The sequence below is a fragment of the Hydractinia symbiolongicarpus genome, chromosome 2 (genome assembly GCF_029227915.1).
Source record: "Hydractinia symbiolongicarpus strain clone_291-10 chromosome 2, HSymV2.1, whole genome shotgun sequence".
Taxonomy (NCBI): Eukaryota; Metazoa; Cnidaria; class Hydrozoa; order Anthoathecata; family Hydractiniidae; genus Hydractinia; species Hydractinia symbiolongicarpus.
In genome coordinates this window covers 30,288,810-30,308,748 of record NC_079876.1, presented here as the reverse complement: position 1 = coordinate 30,308,748, position 19,939 = coordinate 30,288,810, and the positions used below count along the sequence as shown (strand labels likewise).

General features: G+C 34.2%; 1 protein-coding gene across 2 annotated transcripts; it reads right to left on the bottom strand.

Annotated features, from left to right (window-relative positions):
- Positions 1-320: 320 nt before the first annotated feature.
- On the bottom strand, positions 321-16,184 carry LOC130630595 (U6 snRNA-associated Sm-like protein LSm4). Of its 2 annotated transcripts, XM_057444151.1 has the most exons (8): positions 16,042-16,184; positions 12,833-12,901; positions 12,587-12,628; positions 11,521-11,619; positions 10,651-10,728; positions 10,453-10,516; positions 1,336-10,027; positions 321-641 (listed from the first exon to the last, which is right to left on the bottom strand). In XM_057444151.1, exons 2-7 carry the CDS (start codon positions 12,836-12,838, stop codon positions 9,945-9,947), a joined length of 372 nt encoding a protein of 123 aa, XP_057300134.1. In that variant the 5' UTR covers positions 12,839-12,901; positions 16,042-16,184; the 3' UTR covers positions 321-641; positions 1,336-9,944. The 2 variants fall into 2 exon arrangements, with proteins under 2 accessions (XP_057300134.1, XP_057300133.1); XM_057444150.1 differs by lacking the exons at positions 10,453-10,516; positions 10,651-10,728; positions 11,521-11,619; ... (1 more) ...; positions 12,833-12,901; positions 16,042-16,184 and having other exon boundaries at positions 1,336-2,014.
- Between the last annotated feature and the right edge of the window lie 3,755 nt (positions 16,185-19,939).

The following is a 19,939-nucleotide window of genomic DNA, read 5'->3' as shown; positions in this document are numbered from 1 at the left end:
CATTTTAGATTTTCGGATTTTTTCTGAAGTGGACAAAACTTTGAGTAGGGAAATTTCCCTTTTCTACTCAAGTTGAGCATGTTAGCATTGTCGGTTTGGGTAGGCCTTTGTTTTCCGTATATCTAGTATCTGAGCAGATAGACAAAGTATCATAAATTTATCGTGTACAAGACGCTGAAAAGGCAAACGCTACTTAGGTATGTTTTGATCATAGTTTTTACGTGTAGGGGTGGTAGGGGAGCGTAAAACGTGTCTATACTCGTCCTATACTCTAGCTGCTTTTAGGTATAAATAATCTTTAAGAATAAATTGTTGGAAAATATTTTTAGTACTTTATTTTTTCTGACTTATTTTTTTTTCACATAATACATACTAACTACTAAGACGAGAATTACAACACCTGTCTGCACAATCAGCGATGTCATATTCTCAGATTGTCTTTTGCATTGTTAAGGGTAGGGTGAATAGCCGGGCGGACATGGTTGATTGTTTTGTTGGTATGAATAAGGGAGGTGGAAGACAACACTTGCTTCGTTCGTTGTCCCGCCTGAACATTTGCAATGCACTATCACAGGAACGTTCCCAACTTTTATGTCGATCTGAAAATCTTGATAGTCGTGACTGCTTATATTATCCCATACCTAAAATAAACAAATTTACATGTTGCTTTTGAGCAATTTGTCGGTTGTAAGACTACTCCTTATTAACTCATAGACAGGGCGTTGAGAGGCTAACTTTTAAGATTGGGCGTGAATTTTCAGTAACATTTTAAATTCCAATAACAAAATGCGCATATTTGTTAGACAAAAAATATTTTGTCATTATTCTTCTGATGAGACAAGAGCCTTCATTTTCCTTCCCAGAGCTCCATTTCAGATTTTCATATTGGGACGGTTTTCCTTTAGACTTTCCCGGCTATTGCCTGCCGTCTCAGTATCAGCGAGTTACAAAGAGTTCTGGGAACTAAGTTAAAAATTCTAATAAATGCGGCTGTTTACTTAAACAAAAAAGAATCGATCGAACTCAATTGATTACTGTTGATCGATTCGACCAATGTGTGAATTTACATTTTTACCTTTTTAACAAAATAATGGAACTGTCAATAGATCAACTATGAACGGGGCTTGATGATAAGACCATTTATCTCTTCTACTTGCTCCAGTCAATGTATTTGTAAATTTTAGTAGGATTTCACTTGCATTCTTATTTTAACGCCGAAATATGTCTTATATATCCTATCTTAAAAAATGTCACTTAAGTTGAAACACGGGGCTAAGTATGTTTCATCCTAAGCAGTATTTGAATATCAAATTATTAAAACCCGTATTCACTAACCGATTCTCCGGTTTCTTGAACTCCAACTCCGACTTTATTTGTACCAGCACTGGGATTGGAAAACGCTATCGTAACTATATTGCCATTCATGACATATTGCACGTATCCTGAGCAACCCGACAGCGCCCAGTCTCTCTCATAACAAACGATAGTATGATTTTCGTTTTTGTTTATCACTTTCGGCCAAGAAAAATGATCTGCAACTCGTCCTGATCCGAAATGCATGTTGTGGTACATCATGGGAAAGGGAGTGTTGTTCCGAATATCGAGTTTAACAGTGTTTCTTTTAACCATCTTGATACTGTTCTATCTCGTGCTATTTCTGATAACCTATAATCTGTAAATCGTACACCAACAAGTATATTTACCGCATTACCTTAATCGTACTAATATCCGCGCGTATTTATTTTCGCGCGTTCTCGTAAAACGTCAGCACAAAAATTAAACGCATACACCTAACCTTTGTACTAAAAGTCGGAGGGATGTTAATTATGTTTGGGTGAGTGAGACAATTCGTTAAAAACATCATAGTTGATAGACAAAAACCCTGGTTTAGAAAATCGGTAAACTTCAAAGAGCCAAAGATCAATTTTTCGCTGATGTTGAAAGTGCGCATTTTTAAGCTAACCGTGCACGCTGATTCAAAAATGGCAGAGCGACAAGAGAAAACATTGCATGAGTAAGACACTTTTTACTATAGACGACGATTTTGATAAAGAGTTAAAAGAAAATGAAATACCAGAAGATGAAATAGAATCTATCGCTGAAAATGTAAGTACTTTTTGTAATTTATAAGAAAATGTATTATCATAAATTCACGCTTAGCAAGCTAACTAGCTAACTTTATCTGACTTTTGTTAATAAAACTGTAGCTTTTAAAAAGATCCAGCTAATTTCTTATTAATTTATAGATTGAACCAGGTTCGTTTATGTGCGAAATTTGTGAAAAACGTTGCAAGAGTAAAGGTGGGTTGAAACTCCATAAAATAAAGCATACATCAACTAGAATTTGTATGATTCTGAGTCTACAATTATTCTTATAAAAAGAGTTTATATTTTGGACCGCACAATATAATGTTATAGGAACAGGTTATAGTATTATTATTTCCGCACTTACTTAAGCATGATAATTTTGTTTCATAGACACAAAAATGAATTTATTCACGTTATTAAATTATGTATACGAACAGTCGAGAAAAATCGAAAACATTTTTCCCTTAACATTTTTTGTGATTATGCGAGAATAGCTGGACTTAATTTTTTTGTAAAATTATAAGATTAACTCTCTTCAATATACGATAAAAATCGATTCGTGTTTTGACTTTACACGCTTTTTTTATAAAAATTATGTTATTCTAAAATTCTAGCGGGTTCCCATTCTGTATTGTTCTAAACAATAGACCTATTGTTTTTAACCTGAAATTCCAGCCTGATGTTCTTATAAAACACATTCTTAAAAGGAAAAAGCGTGTACCCTGTCTTGTTGCGTGTAAGCTTTTCTGAGATTTGTTGACTTTTTATAGACAATAACAGTTAGACAATAACAAACTTAAAGATGAGATGAAAGCTAATAATAATCCGGATATCCAGCAGACAATAAGCTTCTTGACAAAATGCGGCCTCGGTGTTCTTATAAGCAAGGCTCCTTGTAAAACTTGCAAATGACTGTTCGCGACAATCATGAAAAAATGAGAAATGTTTCTAAATTGTAGTTGATATATAAGAAAAAAATCAGACGTTATTCTGATTTCGCTGGCTTTCAAAAACATTACAGTGTTCAATGTCGTCCAATGAGCTCCTTTTTTGCTAGTTACATATCAAAAAGCAAAAAGAATCTGAGAATGAGATTGGTTAGTGTTTACACCACGTAGTGATGTGAGTAAATGTCATAAAGAAAGAAGAGCTAAATAAGTATTAATCATATAATAAAGAGTTTATAGTTACAGACGAGCACTCCACCGCAATGATATCTCATCTCTGCGCAGGAGAAAATGTTTTCCTTTTAAAAGCATATGTGGGTAAGCCCAGCCGTGGCACTGTTATTAGAATGTTAATGTTTAAGCTATATGCACACGACAACATATATCACCACAACACATATTTATTGTCATCGACTAAAGATAAATAAAAAATAGACTCGTTACAAATGAGACTGGATAAGTGACAAGCTCTGAGTTGCTACATTATTAAATCCACCTCACGAATCATAAGATTATTTTTTATAACATAGTATATAAAAGCCACGAGTTGCTTTTAAGGAGCGAATTGTAAATTTAAATGCAATACACGAACAGATAAATCAATGCTAGTGTATCTAGCCTTGTTATCACGAAAAGTAGTTATTGTTTACAAAAGTATGCAGAACATCGTGGATTTTTGTGCATGCGCAAACGTTCTTGTAGGTTCATGCGTACACGTTTTTTACTTGCAAAACAAATGAGTAAAATACCTTTTATTCAAATTCATACTAATTTCTGGAAGCACATGGTCTAAAATGCACAGAAATAATTTTTTTAACTTTAATCTCATCTTTAAGAAAAACATTCTTCCATTTCAAGCGAATATTTTTCTTTTTTACTTCTGTGGTCTGTTGCTCCGGTTTTCTACCTACAGAAATGCTTAATGCAAAGCAAAAACATAACGTAGCGCGAAAAGTGGTAGCATAAATAAATAAAAAAAATCAACAAAAAACAAACAGATAAAAACAGATTAACACAAGAAATAAACTTTGTGATTTTTCAAGGTTTAATAATTCCACACTAAATAAATCAAACCATCTTAAAACCCCAACAAAATATACAGCGACATTTCCAATAAACGTTGTTATCAGTCGAGCTAGCAACACAAAAATCTCGATTGCCATCACGCTTCATAGTTTATAAATAATTAATGAACCTCTTTTGTTTAAATTCTTAGAAAAGCACAATACACGCTGCCATTTTTAACATAACGGTTCAGAAGCAAATAACGAAAATTAAAGTTGCAGAGAAGTTTGTTATAGGGCTATTATTATGGTTGACATTTTATCGCGGACTCTTAAATTCACGTGGCATTTTTACATATACGAATATTTTTTGAGTTCAGTGTAATACAATCCTCTAGCGATTTAAGTGATTTTTCAAATGACGTTTCCGGGATTCTTAGACATTTATTTTATTCTTGTCTGAAGAGCTCTCTTTGGAGTAAAACCGACGTTTATGCCAAAGAGCACTTGGGACGGGAATGCGTTTGTATATGAGTTTATATTACAATGCACAGTTGACTCCCTCCTAATTCGAATATTTCTATAATTCGAGCAAGTACTCAGTCACCGTCAATTATTCTTAATTAACTATTATAAAAAACTTTCTACAATAACAATACGCTGCCATTTTTAACATAACGGTTCAGAAGCAAATAACGAAAATTAAAGTTGCAGAGAAGTTTGTTATAGGGCTATTATTATGGTTGACATTTTATCGCGGACTCTTAAATTCTCACAGTCCTTTGAGAGTTTCAGCAAAAAAATTTTATTATATATATAGTGGCTTTATTGTATTAGCAGTATTACTTACCTGAAGATGTAAAGTTTTATTTACAAAAAGCTTCGTGTATTTTATTGTAAATTTTATATGTTCTTTTATATAATAATAAAAATGAAACCACTTTCACTTTGTTGCGCTATGACTGACTAAAACAGATACAGCAATCTTGCCAGCAGATAAAAGTGTAAAGTTGAAAATGTAGACAGAAAAAAAGATGTAGAAAGTAAAATAAAATAAAAATTATACTTTGTTAAAAAATATGCACAGGTATGACCTCTCGATCCCTGGGCTTTTTTTTTCTCGCCGTCCTGGTATAAAAGAACCTTTGTACTAAAAGTCGGAGGGATGTTAATTATGTTTGGGTGAGTGAGACAATTCGTTAAAAACATCATAGTTGATAGACAAAAACCCTGGTTTAGAAAATCGGTAAACTTCAAAGAGCCAAAGATCAATTTTTCGCTGATGTTGAAAGTGCGCATTTTTAAGCTAACCGTGCACGCTGATTCAAAAATGGCAGAGCGACAAGAGAAAACATTGCATGAGTAAGACACTTTTTACTATAGACGACGATTTTGATAAAGAGTTAAAAGAAAATGAAATACCAGAAGATGAAATAGAATCTATCGCTGAAAATGTAAGTACTTTTTGTAATTTATAAGAAAATGTATTATCATAAATTCACGCTTAGCAAGCTAACTAGCTAACTTTATCTGACTTTTGTTAATAAAACTGTAGCTTTTAAAAAGATCCAGCTAATTTCTTATTAATTTATAGATTGAACCAGGTTCGTTTATGTGCGAAATTTGTGAAAAACGTTGCAAGAGTAGAGGTGGGTTGAAACTCCATAAAATAAAGCATACATCAACTAGAATTTGTATGATTCTGAGTCTACAATTATTCTTATAAAAAGAGTTTATATTTTGGACCGCACAATATAATGTTATAGGAACAGGTTATAGTATTATTATTTCCGCACTTACTTAAGCATGATAATTTTGTTTCATAGACACAAAAATGAATTTATTCACGTTATTAAATTATGTATACGAACAGTCGAGAAAAATCGAAAACATTTTTCCCTTAACATTTTTTGTGATTATGCGAGAATAGCTGGACTTAATTTTTTTGTAAAATTATAAGATTAACTCTCTTCAATATACGATAACATTTTTATTGGTTAAAAAATACTTCTATATCATAAAAATAATTACTTTACTGATACACTATTCTGAACTTCTTATGAAACTTAATATGCGCAATGTGAAATTGAGTTGTGCACGGTCAGAAAAAGGACAATAGAATAACGTTCTGAATAAGATATGAATGAGAAACTCGAAAGTTTCTAAACCAAGGTTTTTGTCTATCAAGTATGAAAACATTAAGGAATTTGTATTTAAGTAAAAATCGATTCGTGTTTTGACTTTACACGCTTTTTTTATAAAAATTATGTTATTCTAAAATTCTAGCGGGTTCCCATTCTGTATTGTTCTAAACAATAGACCTATTGTTTTTAACCTGAAATTCCAGCCTGATGTTCTTATAAAACACATTCTTAAAAGGAAAAAGCGTGTACCCTGTCTTGTTGCGTGTAAGCTTTTCTGAGATTTGTTGACTTTTTATAGACAATAACAGTTAGACAATAACAAACTTAAAGATGAGATGAAAGCTAATAATAATCCGGATATCCAGCAGACAATAAGCTTCTTGACAAAATGCGGCCTCGGTGTTCTTATAAGCAAGGCTCCTTGTAAAACTTGCAAATGACTGTTCGCGACAATCATGAAAAAATGAGAAATGTTTCTAAATTGTAGTTGATATATAAGAAAAAAATCAGACGTTATTCTGATTTCGCTGGCTTTCAAAAACATTACAGTGTTCAATGTCGTCCAATGAGCTCCTTTTTTGCTAGTTACATATCAAAAAGCAAAAAGAATCTGAGAATGAGATTGGTTAGTGTTTACACCACGTAGTGATGTGAGTAAATGTCATAAAGAAAGAAGAGCTAAATAAGTATTAATCATATAATAAAGAGTTTATAGTTACAGACGAGCACTCCACCGCAATGATATCTCATCTCTGCGCAGGAGAAAATGTTTTCCTTTTAAAAGCATATGTGGGTAAGCCCAGCCGTGGCACTGTTATTAGAATGTTAATGTTTAAGCTATATGCACACGACAACATATATCACCACAACACATATTTATTGTCATCGACTAAAGATAAATAAAAAATAGACTCGTTACAAATGAGACTGGATAAGTGACAAGCTCTGAGTTGCTACATTATTAAATCCACCTCACGAATCATAAGATTATTTTTTATAACATAGTATATAAAAGCCACGAGTTGCTTTTAAGGAGCGAATTGTAAATTTAAATGCAATACACGAACAGATAAATCAATGCTAGTGTATCTAGCCTTGTTATCACGAAAAGTAGTTATTGTTTACAAAAGTATGCAGAACATCGTGGATTTTTGTGCATGCGCAAACGTTCTTGTAGGTTCATGCGTACACGTTTTTTACTTGCAAAACAAATGAGTAAAATACCTTTTATTCAAATTCATACTAATTTCTGGAAGCACATGGTCTAAAATGCACAGAAATAATTTTTTTAACTTTAATCTCATCTTTAAGAAAAACATTCTTCCATTTCAAGCGAATATTTTTCTTTTTTACTTCTGTGGTCTGTTGCTCCGGTTTTCTACCTACAGAAATGCTTAATGCAAAGCAAAAACATAACGTAGCGCGAAAAGTGGTAGCATAAATAAATAAAAAAAATCAACAAAAAACAAACAGATAAAAACAGATTAACACAAGAAATAAACTTTGTGATTTTTCAAGGTTTAATAATTCCACACTAAATAAATCAAACCATCTTAAAACCCCAACAAAATATACAGCGACATTTCCAATAAACGTTGTTATCAGTCGAGCTAGCAACACAAAAATCTCGATTGCCATCACGCTTCATAGTTTATAAATAATTAATGAACCTCTTTTGTTTAAATTCTTAGAAAAGCACAATACACGCTGCCATTTTTAACATAACGGTTCAGAAGCAAATAACGAAAATTAAAGTTGCAGAGAAGTTTGTTATAGGGCTATTATTATGGTTGACATTTTATCGCGGACTCTTAAATTCACGTGGCATTTTTACATATACGAATATTTTTTGAGTTCAGTGTAATACAATCCTCTAGCGATTTAAGTGATTTTTCAAATGACGTTTCCGGGATTCTTAGACATTTATTTTATTCTTGTCTGAAGAGCTCTCTTTGGAGTAAAACCGACGTTTATGCCAAAGAGCACTTGGGACGGGAATGCGTTTGTATATGAGTTTATATTACAATGCACAGTTGACTCCCTCCTAATTCGAATATTTCTATAATTCGAGCAAGTACTCAGTCACCGTCAATTATTCTTAATTAACTATTATAAAAAACTTTCTACAATAACAATACGCTGCCATTTTTAACATAACGGTTCAGAAGCAAATAACGAAAATTAAAGTTGCAGAGAAGTTTGTTATAGGGCTATTATTATGGTTGACATTTTATCGCGGACTCTTAAATTCTCACAGTCCTTTGAGAGTTTCAGCAAAAAAATTTTATTATATATATAGTGGCTTTATTGTATTAGCAGTATTACTTACCTGAAGATGTAAAGTTTTATTTACAAAAAGCTTCGTGTATTTTATTGTAAATTTTATATGTTCTTTTATATAATAATAAAAATGAAACCACTTTCACTTTGTTGCGCTATGACTGACTAAAACAGATACAGCAATCTTGCCAGCAGATAAAAGTGTAAAGTTGAAAATGTAGACAGAAAAAAAGATGTAGAAAGTAAAATAAAATAAAAATTATACTTTGTTAAAAAATATGCACAGGTATGACCTCTCGATCCCTGGGCTTTTTTTTTCTCGCCGTCCTGGTATAAAAGACGCAAAGAGCCCGGGTCGAGGTTGGTACAGCTATGCAGATAGAGCGCAGCAGTTTCAATCAATCACCTGGAATAGTAGGAACCCGCTGACTGACCGACTACCAACTCTTTACCTACCTCACTTCCTTCCTAAACGTTATCATATACTTAGTTCCAAGTACCACTGTCTGTTTTATGGAACTTTCCGGTTTTGACGGTGTCTGCTTTCTCCACCTTAGAGCCAGTCTCTGCTTTATCGGAATTTCACTATATTTGGAAAGTATACTTGCGGAATGTCAGCTTAATTCAAGAACTGCGTTTCTTCCTCCTTTTATCATGCGCGGCAAAATACAAAATAACGGAAAGAACAAAACTTAATTTTGATTGGCACTTTGACACGCGATTTAAACATTCCCAGCAACCTCGTCACAGGGCTCTTATACGCCTATGATGTCATAGACAACATATCGCCATACCAAACAATAATGCTTCTCAAAAGAAAGGATTCCCCGATAATGATCACGTGAGTGAAGAACAATAGAAGCAAAACCCTCAGTCACTATTTCGATTGCAGAAAATTCATTTGTGTCTCTGATCTGAAAGTTACTGGATTGAATTTCCATAAAACGAAATAGGACTAAAATATTGGTCCCGATAAGCAAAATATCTGGGGTGACAATTAAGCGAAGTTTCTCTGACTTAATTTAGTGTGAAGTTTTAAGGTTCAGATGAATTTTGGTCCGGCTTGTAAAACCCGTGCATATGGAATATAGCCAGATAACTAAATGTATTAAAATGTATTAAAATTTTTGTTAATCACATGCTGGTGCGTTTTGTTTTGTACACCATAGAGATACAGCACTGCAAATCTTACAATTTACACTGGATGACAAAAACACATATGGTGATTTCGTTAAGATGGGTAGATGTGCTAGGAATAGGTATGCAAAGTTCCAATATACGCGGACTAAATATCGCGATTAGAGATACTATTATGACTTTTGTAAAATAACTATATACAAATCGTTTCAAAAACAGTAACTAAACAAATTGTTCTCAGTAGTGTGGCCAAAACCACCTGTACTTAAACTTTTGAAACAGCACAAGAAAGTTGACATCAGCAACTTTTTATTAACGCAACAGTTTCGTGGTTGCGTAAACGATCAGTGTCCATCACGCCCACGTCCGCCCCTTCCGCCACGTCCACCGCCACCTCGTCCACGCCCACCACCGCGGCCGCCTCGTCCTATTAACATAAATATAACAAGTAAAAATTTTTAAAAACTCCTCACAAGCTGCCGATGACAAACCTTGACAAATACTGTGAAACGTTCATAGTGAGGTTACAAAAGGTTAACCGAAGAAAAACTAGCTCATGGTCTTGTTTTAAAAATGCTCTTGAAAGCGTTATTTACATTGTTGTTTCATAATTCCCAAAATCCTTAAAAAACTTGCTAAATTTCCAAAACATTTAAAATAGTGCTTTAATTATTTGCAAATTAACCACTGGTAGAAGTTGAAAAGGGGCGTGACGCTAAGTTGAATCTGTGTGAGCTCTCTTTTTGTTAATAAACGCAAAATTTGCGGGCGTTAATATTTTCGAACTCCATCAAAATCTCAGTTGTTGAAACAATCTGCATGAAAACACAAGAGTGAAAGTTTCTCTCTTACCTTTTCCACCTTGAGATCTGTGTTTATTCTTCTGCAAAGCGTCTTCTTTCACCATATCTATCACCTTCAAATAGAATTCAAAATAAATGTCAGTGTTGGTAGACAAAATATTCACTAAATTAACGACTCCCTTTAAAATACAGAAAAAGAAGATATATTTCTTTGAAACTTAACACGACTGCACCAACAAAAAAATACCTCATCTGGTATACGCAGATATTTCACTGTACTCCCACGTATATAACATTGTGGCATGCGCCAAAATCTGTCGCCATCCTAAAAGAGAGATGAAATGGGACAATCAGCAAACGAGAATTCGCAAAGCATGCATTTTTTTTTACTTTACGTTCTGAAAAAAATTGAACATTCCAAAACAGTTGTTGTAACAAAGACATTCTTTCGTGTTTGTGGTATCTTCAGATATCATTGAATCACCATGTCACACAGGAATATTTAGTGTAAATGTAACAATTTTTATTTTGTATAACTTCAATTTGTTCTCTTTTCTTTATTTGAGAAAGAAAACCTCTTTTTAAGAATTCCCCGTTAATTTTTACTAAGATCAAAAAACCTTTTCTGACTCTAATCTCTTTTAACATATTGACTTATCCAAAAAGGATTGTCAAAATTTATTTAAAAAATTATTTTTCTCAATTTTTTAACTTTAGTTCACAACGGTATTTGCCATGATTGATCAGAATTATAATCTACAATGGAGACCTATGACGTGTATTATGCCAACTATATTTACTATCCCTCCATCTTGTTGTTGCATTGATGCAAAACAGTTTTTATGCAACCACGCAAGTTAATGGGTATTTTTGTTCAGTTACTTGTTGTATGAATGTAAGCTTCACAATCTGCACAGAGGGAAATAATTGTTTCAGAGTAACTCGTCTCCATAAAAATAAAAAACCATAGATTATCGCAGGTCTTTTTTAAAGACTATTTTCAGTCCAAAAAATAGCCCAAATAGTATGCACACTTATACACACAAAAAAGGATTATGATGCAATGCTTTGAAGGATTAACAATACGTTGATGACAATACTATAAATTTACACCTACCCTTGATGTGCAAATCACTTCTCTCAAGTTGATGTTCATCCAGTTGTCGCAGCTTACAAGATGACCATTGTAGGTTTCACCATTTTTTAACTCTACAAGCTACAACGAAAAACGATTAGAGATTATTTGTCTATTCCTTAAGTAAATGATATGACACGAGCCTGCAATCACAGAAGGACTTGGCAAGAGGTTATAAGGGCAGACTTAATGCAGAGGAATTTTATAGTTTAAAACTAACACACTCTAAATCAGATCCTACCCAACACATGCTGGAAAATGGTTGCTGAGCCGAAAGTGATCGTAATCATGGATTGTATATATGTTCCAAGCTTCAGTTTACACACATTTTTAATAGGAAACTAATTTGTTGGTTTCTCATTAAGTGTTTAAGTGTTAAGCTGGAAATCGAGGCTCATTTTTGGCTTAAAACTATAAGCAACCACTCTGGAACTGGCCAAGCTAAATATTCAGGAAGGTGAGCAACTAAAGCTTGGATCTGATGTCTAATACAATCACAATAAGGTTTTTAAAAGGAGGATTTTTTCTGAAAAATTACAACATTAAAAAGTAAACAGCTAGCACAATACTTGAAAAATTTAAAAATTCAGCTTTTTTAACGTTTAATGTTCTTTCATTTTCTAAAATAATATATTTTAAAAGCCCTTGCGATCTTTAACACTGTTAAACAAAAACATGCATGTTACATGTGAGAACGAAAGGCTTTGTCATATCTTATCTTATGGTTCGCACACAATGATAAGATTAGAAAGCAATTAGGTTCACGGTTCTTTATGTAGACATCAGATCGTTACATGTAAAGTTACATTCATAGCACCTTTTCAGTGACTTTGAAGCTGAAATCAAAATTGCCCTTTTGGCAAAACATGTGACATGCTGTATTTCAAATACTTTCTGATCCAAATTCTGAGAAGAAGGTGACAATAAATTTTTGTTTAAATTTATCTTTAATTTCATAGGTACAGTATTAGTCCACCACAGAGGTTTTTAATTAAATAGATTAAAAATTTAAAACTCACAAGAATGAATATGTTGTAAAAATACTTACCATTGGATGATTCTGAGCTGTTTGCAAAAGGGTCAAAGGAAGCTAAAAAAATAAAACTTCATACTAACAGTCTTGCAGCACTATATATACCAGTAACAACACCAAAAGATTGAGTTATCATATAGCTCATATCAACACCATATTCAAAGGACACAGTGAACAAGTATTTTAAAAGAAGTGGTATAACTTTGTAGCATATAGTCACAGTATTGGGACCTAAAAACAGTAAAACAACCGAAAACATACCACCATGTTTGATTAAAATGTGTCAACAGCAATCTCATAAAATATTATTCTTTTTCTCATATATATAAACTAAAAATAAAAAAAGGAACTAATATCAGGGTATTCATTTTTGAATTTTCTCCCCTTAGCTATATGCTTGACTAAATGACTGTTCAAGGAAATATGCAATATATATATATACATATAAAGAAGCAAAGAAGGATGACATTTTGCCTCTATTTTTAAAATTCTTATCAATCCTGACAGAGTTCACAGCCTGAATATTGTAGCAGTCTTTCACTAACATTACTAACACTGGTTTGCAACAAGTAACATGCAGGAAATTTTCATTACTCATTATTTTGCCTACTTAACTACACTTTCTTCCAGAATATCAATTTCAGGTTTCTCTTTAAGAAAGCCGATGCAAATGGAGCAAATATCAGAGCAAACCCCTATAAAGTGTAAATCCACCTGACAGCCCTTTAAATTAGTGTTGGCATTCGGCACTGCTGACGTAATTGCCAACATAAAATACGAAGAAACCGTAGTAACGCCGACAAAAAAATTGCTGACGTAATTTTGTTGTGAAATTTTTAAACAACAATAATTTTGATTTTGAGCTACTCCCACTCTTTGCGACTAAAAAATAATTACATTCGATTTTCAGTAAGTTAAGCCATTATCTCTAACTAAAATCACTCAGGCCACAGAAATTCTGTGGTACCATTCGATTATTAATAATAATCGAAAAAATTGTATATTGTAAAAAGAAGTCCAGAAGTTTATTCTCCCACACGGCACAGCACAGCCCTCGATTTTGTTAGGAGAGATGTCTGACTCTAACAATTGAGTTTTCTGTACAGTTTCGCTTCATGTTAAACTGTGCTGGTGACAAGCATTTTTAAAGCATGTCACCTACAACTTTTACAATATACAACAACCTAATGATGCCCTAACCTAATGAGTTCATCTCAAAACATAAAAAGCCAGTTGGCAGTGAACTATTAACCTAGCAATAGGTAGGAAGGTATGTTAATAAGACTTGTACTCCATTCCCATTTGTCATCATTTTGGGAGATCAATGCATTGAATTTATGAGAGGTCTAGCCCTAGTAAAACGTAAATGACGAAAGCTATTGCCAGCTACAAAATTTCACTACAAAATAATTTTGCCAACGCAAATCAGTTGAAATGTATCTAACGTCAGCAGTTTTATTGCCGAGGCAAAAAAGGGCTGACCTTAAAAGTCAGCGTGGTCACATCTTACTCTCTTAAATAATACAAGAATTAATTGTATTTGTTCAGGTGAGTGAGGTCGCTTGCGCTCAAAACAAAGGATTTCCCGATATTTTAGAAAAAAAAAGAAAAGAATTACCAATCAAAAAATGCGCTTAGTGTTCTGATCGCAGCGCTCTGATCGAAGAAAAATTATTTAAGACCCAGCATTATTTTTTTCACTGTAAGTATTCTGATTGTCCTGGTGGTGAAATTTTTTTTTGCAAAAACCTGCCTGATGCTCCTAACATTTGGCACACAAGTCAAATAAGCTATTTTTCAGGGTGAATGATTGCAATGTGGTAAGTGAAGCCTCCTCATTGCGTTTATCTTAATGCCCCCATTTTCTTTGTCTGCTTGTGGTACCGCATAGCTTAGTGGTTAAAACTCTTGCACTTTGTGCGAAATACCAGGGTTTGATTCCCCTTGATGGCAATTTAACTTGAACGAGAGAATGTTACCAAAACCCTGGGTTAAATCCAGCCATAGATGTGCATATTTTACATGGCTAGCCTCACAAATATCGAGGGATATACCCTGTCTATTATTTCCAGGAGGGGCCATGGCGTAGATGGAGAGTCCTAGAGTATTTAATGCTCATTTTGAGCTACGCAGACCCAATTAGAGCCCGCGCTCTACTAGACAACTCCCGGCAACATCCAACGGCCCACACAGTGTGCCATCTTCCCAATTTCCCTCACATGGCTTGGGTTAACCCGGGGCTATGGTAACATTCACTCGCCCATGTTGAATCGCCGTAAAGAGGAATCGAACCCCGGTCTCCCGCACAGAGTATGAGAGCTATAACCACTAATCTACGGCGCCACTATTAATCTACGGCGCCACTAAGTACCATACCATATAAACCGTACCATATAAAGGAAATAGGGAAGATGGTGTTCCATACCACGTCATTTACTGTACAAAGTTGGGCTTTTTTGCTGAGGCGGAGAGAGTGACCAATTGTAATGCACGTCTTTGTACAAAATTAGTCATTTTCGTACAAGCACAAAAAATTTCGTAGAGAACAATGGCACACTGTGGTGGCACACTGTGGTGTGGGCGGGCAGATGTTGCAGAGATTTGCCTCTGGCAGAGTGAGGACCCTTTAGCTAAGGCCGTCATCAAAAATATGTTGTGTTCGCATCCTACGACCGACTCACTTTTGGTAATAAAAACCCGACTCGATAAGTCGGAAAAAGACCGGGAAAAAAATTCGCGAAAAATTTTTCAAAAAGAAATTTTTTTTCGCCAGAACAAATTTATGCAAAATTGACAATCGAAAATTAATTTTGGTTAAAAATTAATTCCTTTAGGGCACTCCTGTGGCTACTGACAGTTTACAGGGTGGAGAGAAATGGTCTACAAACGATGGCAGGTGGCGCTATACTGTCTTGGCCCTGGGAACGAATTTGCTTGCTCCGAACTGAAATTCCGGGAAAAAATACGCCCGACTGCCCGACCGACTCATTTTTGCGGGGTCTTCAGGACGCGAACACAACATATTTTTAATGGTGGCCTAATTGGGTCTGGAATAGATCAAAATGAGCTAATTGGGTCTGGAATAGATCAAAATGAGGACTTTAGGACTCCTTATCTAAAAATAGGCAGGTGGCAATTCCTTTGATATTTGTAAGGTTGGTAACGTCAAATATATACACACATCTAGCTAGTTACCTCTGCAAAGTAAAAAGGTTCTTTTATAATTTCTTTAACGTATGAGTAGTAATAGTAAATATGTATTTGTAGCAGGTTAAGAAAGTTCAAAAGTTCTTTCTTTGCGACTGGACAGAGGACAACTGCAAAGCAAAATGCTTATCATGAGTCACTTAAAACTCACAAAAATACATTATTATTTTATTTTTTTCCTAGACTAACCATAACATGATTTTTCAGCAGCAGATATGTAAGCTAAGTTATGCAGAAATGAAGGGTCTAATTCAAAAACTAACCTCTCACTTTAATACAACTTAATCTCAAAACTTTCTCAAAACAAAACAGTGTTGAAAAATCTACTTCCATGCAAATCCAAAAATCCGATCGCCATCATCTTGAATAAAAGCTTCGGCGAGGCCTTTATTTAGTATTTATATGTGTCGGGACCATTTAGCCCGGTGCTAAATGAAGTCAAAGCCGTATGGCTCGGTCCTTACTGAGCAACTTCATGACGTAAAAAATCGGATAAATTCCGAAAGTTTTAACGAAAAGCTATGTCAATATGGCGGAGAAGAAGTGACCAAAGTGTGGAAAATACGATGGCCCCTATGGCTCACTTCTCTTCTCAATCAAAACACTTCTCTTCTTAGCCAAAACACTTCTCTTCTGTATAACAACACTTCTCTTCTGTATAACAACACTTCTCTTCTGTATAAAAACACTTCTCTTCTGTATAAAAAACTTCTCTACTTTGATACCCAAAGTTCTCTTCCGTTCGAAACACTTCTCTTCTAAGTGCGAAACACTTCTCTTCCCAGTGCGAAACACTTCTCTTCCATAAGCTTGAAAATTTCCCAGACTGAATCTGGTCCTTAATATATGAATTTATCCAGATCTTGTTTATGAATAAATGGCACACCCCTGGCCCCCTGCACATAGGAAATTTTGAACCCAGTAAAGTTTGCATAAATTCTTACGGGGCATATTAACGTTTCTACAAAATTAGATTTTTCGCGGGAAAAAAAAGCAAAATTTCAAGCTATATTCTTATACGGTCCCAGAAGCGTAATACGAGATTGCTTTATTTTTATCTAGTTTCCACTAACTTTGAACTTTTATAATTGCGATTCGGCGAAACTAGAACGTTTTGCGGCTTACAATTGACCCTACTTTATCCGGGAATAAACATTGATTGTGATGTCTCTTAGGAACAGAACTCGTGGTTTACAAAAACCAAGATATTTTTTTTGCAGCAATGTTAGGAAAAGAACTCGTGGTTTTGAAAAAACAAGATATATATTTCTAAAATCCAAGTATTTTACATTGTTACAGGTGTTGTATTACATATATCTTTTGACTGCATAAATCAAGTCAATATAATAATCAATAGCTTCATGAGCTGTATCTGGCTTAAAGGTTCCCCACCGCTAAAGATCAAGTTGAGCTCATATTAAAGATCTTTGAAAGTTGTCTATAAATCTTTTTTTATTTTTTTGAAAAATCTTTATCCGTTCTCGAGATATTTGTCTTAAAAGTAGCGCTAATTATGCGAAATTATGACATCATGAGTATACATTGAGCATAATTATGGTAACTAAATAAAAAAATTATGTAAAATGTTCAAAACCCTTCAAAGTGAATGGCCAGAAAATCTTTTTAACTCTATATGGCTTTTCAAAAATGTTAAATTAACTCCCTTGCAGACATCATGCATAATTATTGAATTTTCTTAGTCCAAATTCTAAAGAACCAATCAAGAATTTTTAAAAAAATGTTTAAATTCCTAGACAACCTTTCTAGCTCTTTCAAATGAGCTCAACTTGATTTTTCACGGGAGGTAACCTTTAAGTTTGGAGAAACCCTCCATTGGAAGAACTGTTTCCGCAAAATTCAGGCTCATTATCGTGATCTGGTACAGATAGTTCGCTAAATTCTTCTAGCTCATTAAGATCTAAAGTTTTTTTTAAAAGACTCGCAACAATATAATTCTGGAACAAAGTACAATGTATCAGGCCTTCCATGGGGAGCAGTAGCACCTTTGCTTGGTGCTAACAGATGTTGATTCCAACAGATCGCAAATTCATTAAGGTTCTTTCTGATCAAATCCTTAAAGCAGTAGCGTACACATTCGGCAATGAGTACTTCACCAGCATCTAAAAATCCTAAGTGCAAGTTCCCTAAAAATAACCTCCACCAACTTGGTCTGTCTTTTGAAAGTTGTGACCAAAAAAACTCACTTCTTTGTTTAGCTGTTGGTGTACCAACAATAAAACTGCCAGTGCCAGCATATTCGTCATTATGCTGAGATCTTAATGCAATCTCAACAGCTTCCAAAATACAGTTTTCAGTACCAGCATCAGACCTTATTCTTGTTGAAAAAATGTCACATGGCGAGGGGACTGGTCCCGTGTAATAAACCTCACAAAAGGTTAAAATTACGGACCAATGATGTAAAATTGCAGACCAGATTTTAGAATTCAAGTTGTAAAGAGCCACATGCAGAGAAGTGTTAAGTGTAGAAGAGAAGTGTCAAAACACTAAAGAGAAGTGTCAAAATACAGAAGAGAAGTGTTTCGTTATATAGAAGAGAAGTGTTTTTGATTTGGAAGAGAAGTGAGCCATAGGGGCCATCGTAGGAAAAACACTATTTGCGACAGAAATGCTTTTTCTGTTCTGTACTAATATTTTATGGAAATTTTAAGATTAACCTATAGGTAAGGGAGGTAAGCAAAACTGAAAAGAAAAGGAAGTCTTGTTGTGACTGCTTTTACCCTGATAGCTAATCAGGCTATTTCTTTACCTATCAATATAATTATCTCAAAAAAGATAAAAAGATTACGAGTTTAGCTAGATTAGCCATACTCAAAAACCTTCCATAAACTTTGTGGTTTAAAGTTTCTGCCAACCAAGAGAACGAGTGAGTGTAGTAGAGTGCAGTACCTTAGCTACTAGCTAAAGCTACTGTGTACTCTATCTACGCTATGAGATAGGCTACGCTGTGGAACTCTTATATATATGCCAGATAGAGGACTTAGTGTCACATCAGATATTATCTTGTGTGTAAAATTTCATTTCAAAATATCCTCATGGTTACAAGTTTCTCCTAATGGTGAATATTCTATATTTTCAAGTCCCTAATTCTTTAATATATATTGGAAATTACTTCCCTGTGTAAAAATATGCATGTATCATTTGACTTCCATTCCGTTCCATTGATGTAGTTTTCTGCTTTTGCTAATGTTATAAAGGTTCCTGAACTTTGGTTCCAGCTTGCAACATGCTTTACAATTTTTTTAATTACAAGTCTTATAACGAACTAAAAAAAGATTAGAGATGTGCATATCTTACATGGCTAGCCTCACAAATGCTGAGGGATATACACTGTATATTTTTTTCCAAGAGGGGCCATGGCTTTGATGGGAAGTCCTGGAGTATTTAATGTTCTCTTTGAGCTCAACAAACTCAAGTAGGGTCAGCGCTCTGGCAGACAACTTCCTGCAATATCCAATGACCCACACAGTGCACCATCTTCCCAATTCCCCTCATATGGCTTGGGTTAACCCGGGACTGCGATAATATTCAATTGCCCATATTGAATCGACGCCAAAGGGAATGGAACCTCAGTCGCCCACACAAAGTACAAGAGTGGTAACCACTAAACTACGGCGCCACTCTTGTTATGTTGCAGTTAGGTAAATAAAAAAACAAATGTCTTATATTTTCTAGTCTAATCTCTAAAGTGTACAAAATTTACTTAGAACATGTATCAGTATTAAGGTTATATACTGTAAAGGAAAAAACCCACTAGTCTCATAAAAACGCTTATAATTTATCAACAAAAAAATATATATAAAAATATATATATTTTTTGTTTGTTTCTGAATGCTTGATAAAAGACTTTTTTGATGGTGTCATTTTCGTCAGATGTATTTATTTGTAATTATATATAATCATTCAAAAAATGCATATTTTTTTCTTTCTGTCGTCATAATTCGCTAATCAATAATTTATACAAAAAATCCGGGAACCTTTTGTGCATAATTTATTCAGCTTTCCATTACCAAAAATTTCAGCTTCAGAAAAAGAGACCACAAACGTAAAGGCATGTATGCGAAGATTTACTAACGAGATATTTGTTTTTAAAGATTTTCGTAGGTGTTATGAAAATGTGTGAGCTGAGTATGCAGAAACCTC

Excerpts from the sequence above, each read along its gene's own strand:
- LOC130630595 (XM_057444150.1), bottom strand. The coding sequence starts at position 1,629 with ATGGTTAAAAGAAACACTGTTAAACTCGATATTCGGAACAACACTCCC. Across the intron at positions 642-1,335 it reads TTCAAGAAACCGGAGAATCG|GTATGGGATAATATAAGCAG; the intron begins GTTAGTGAATAC and ends TGTTTATTTTAG.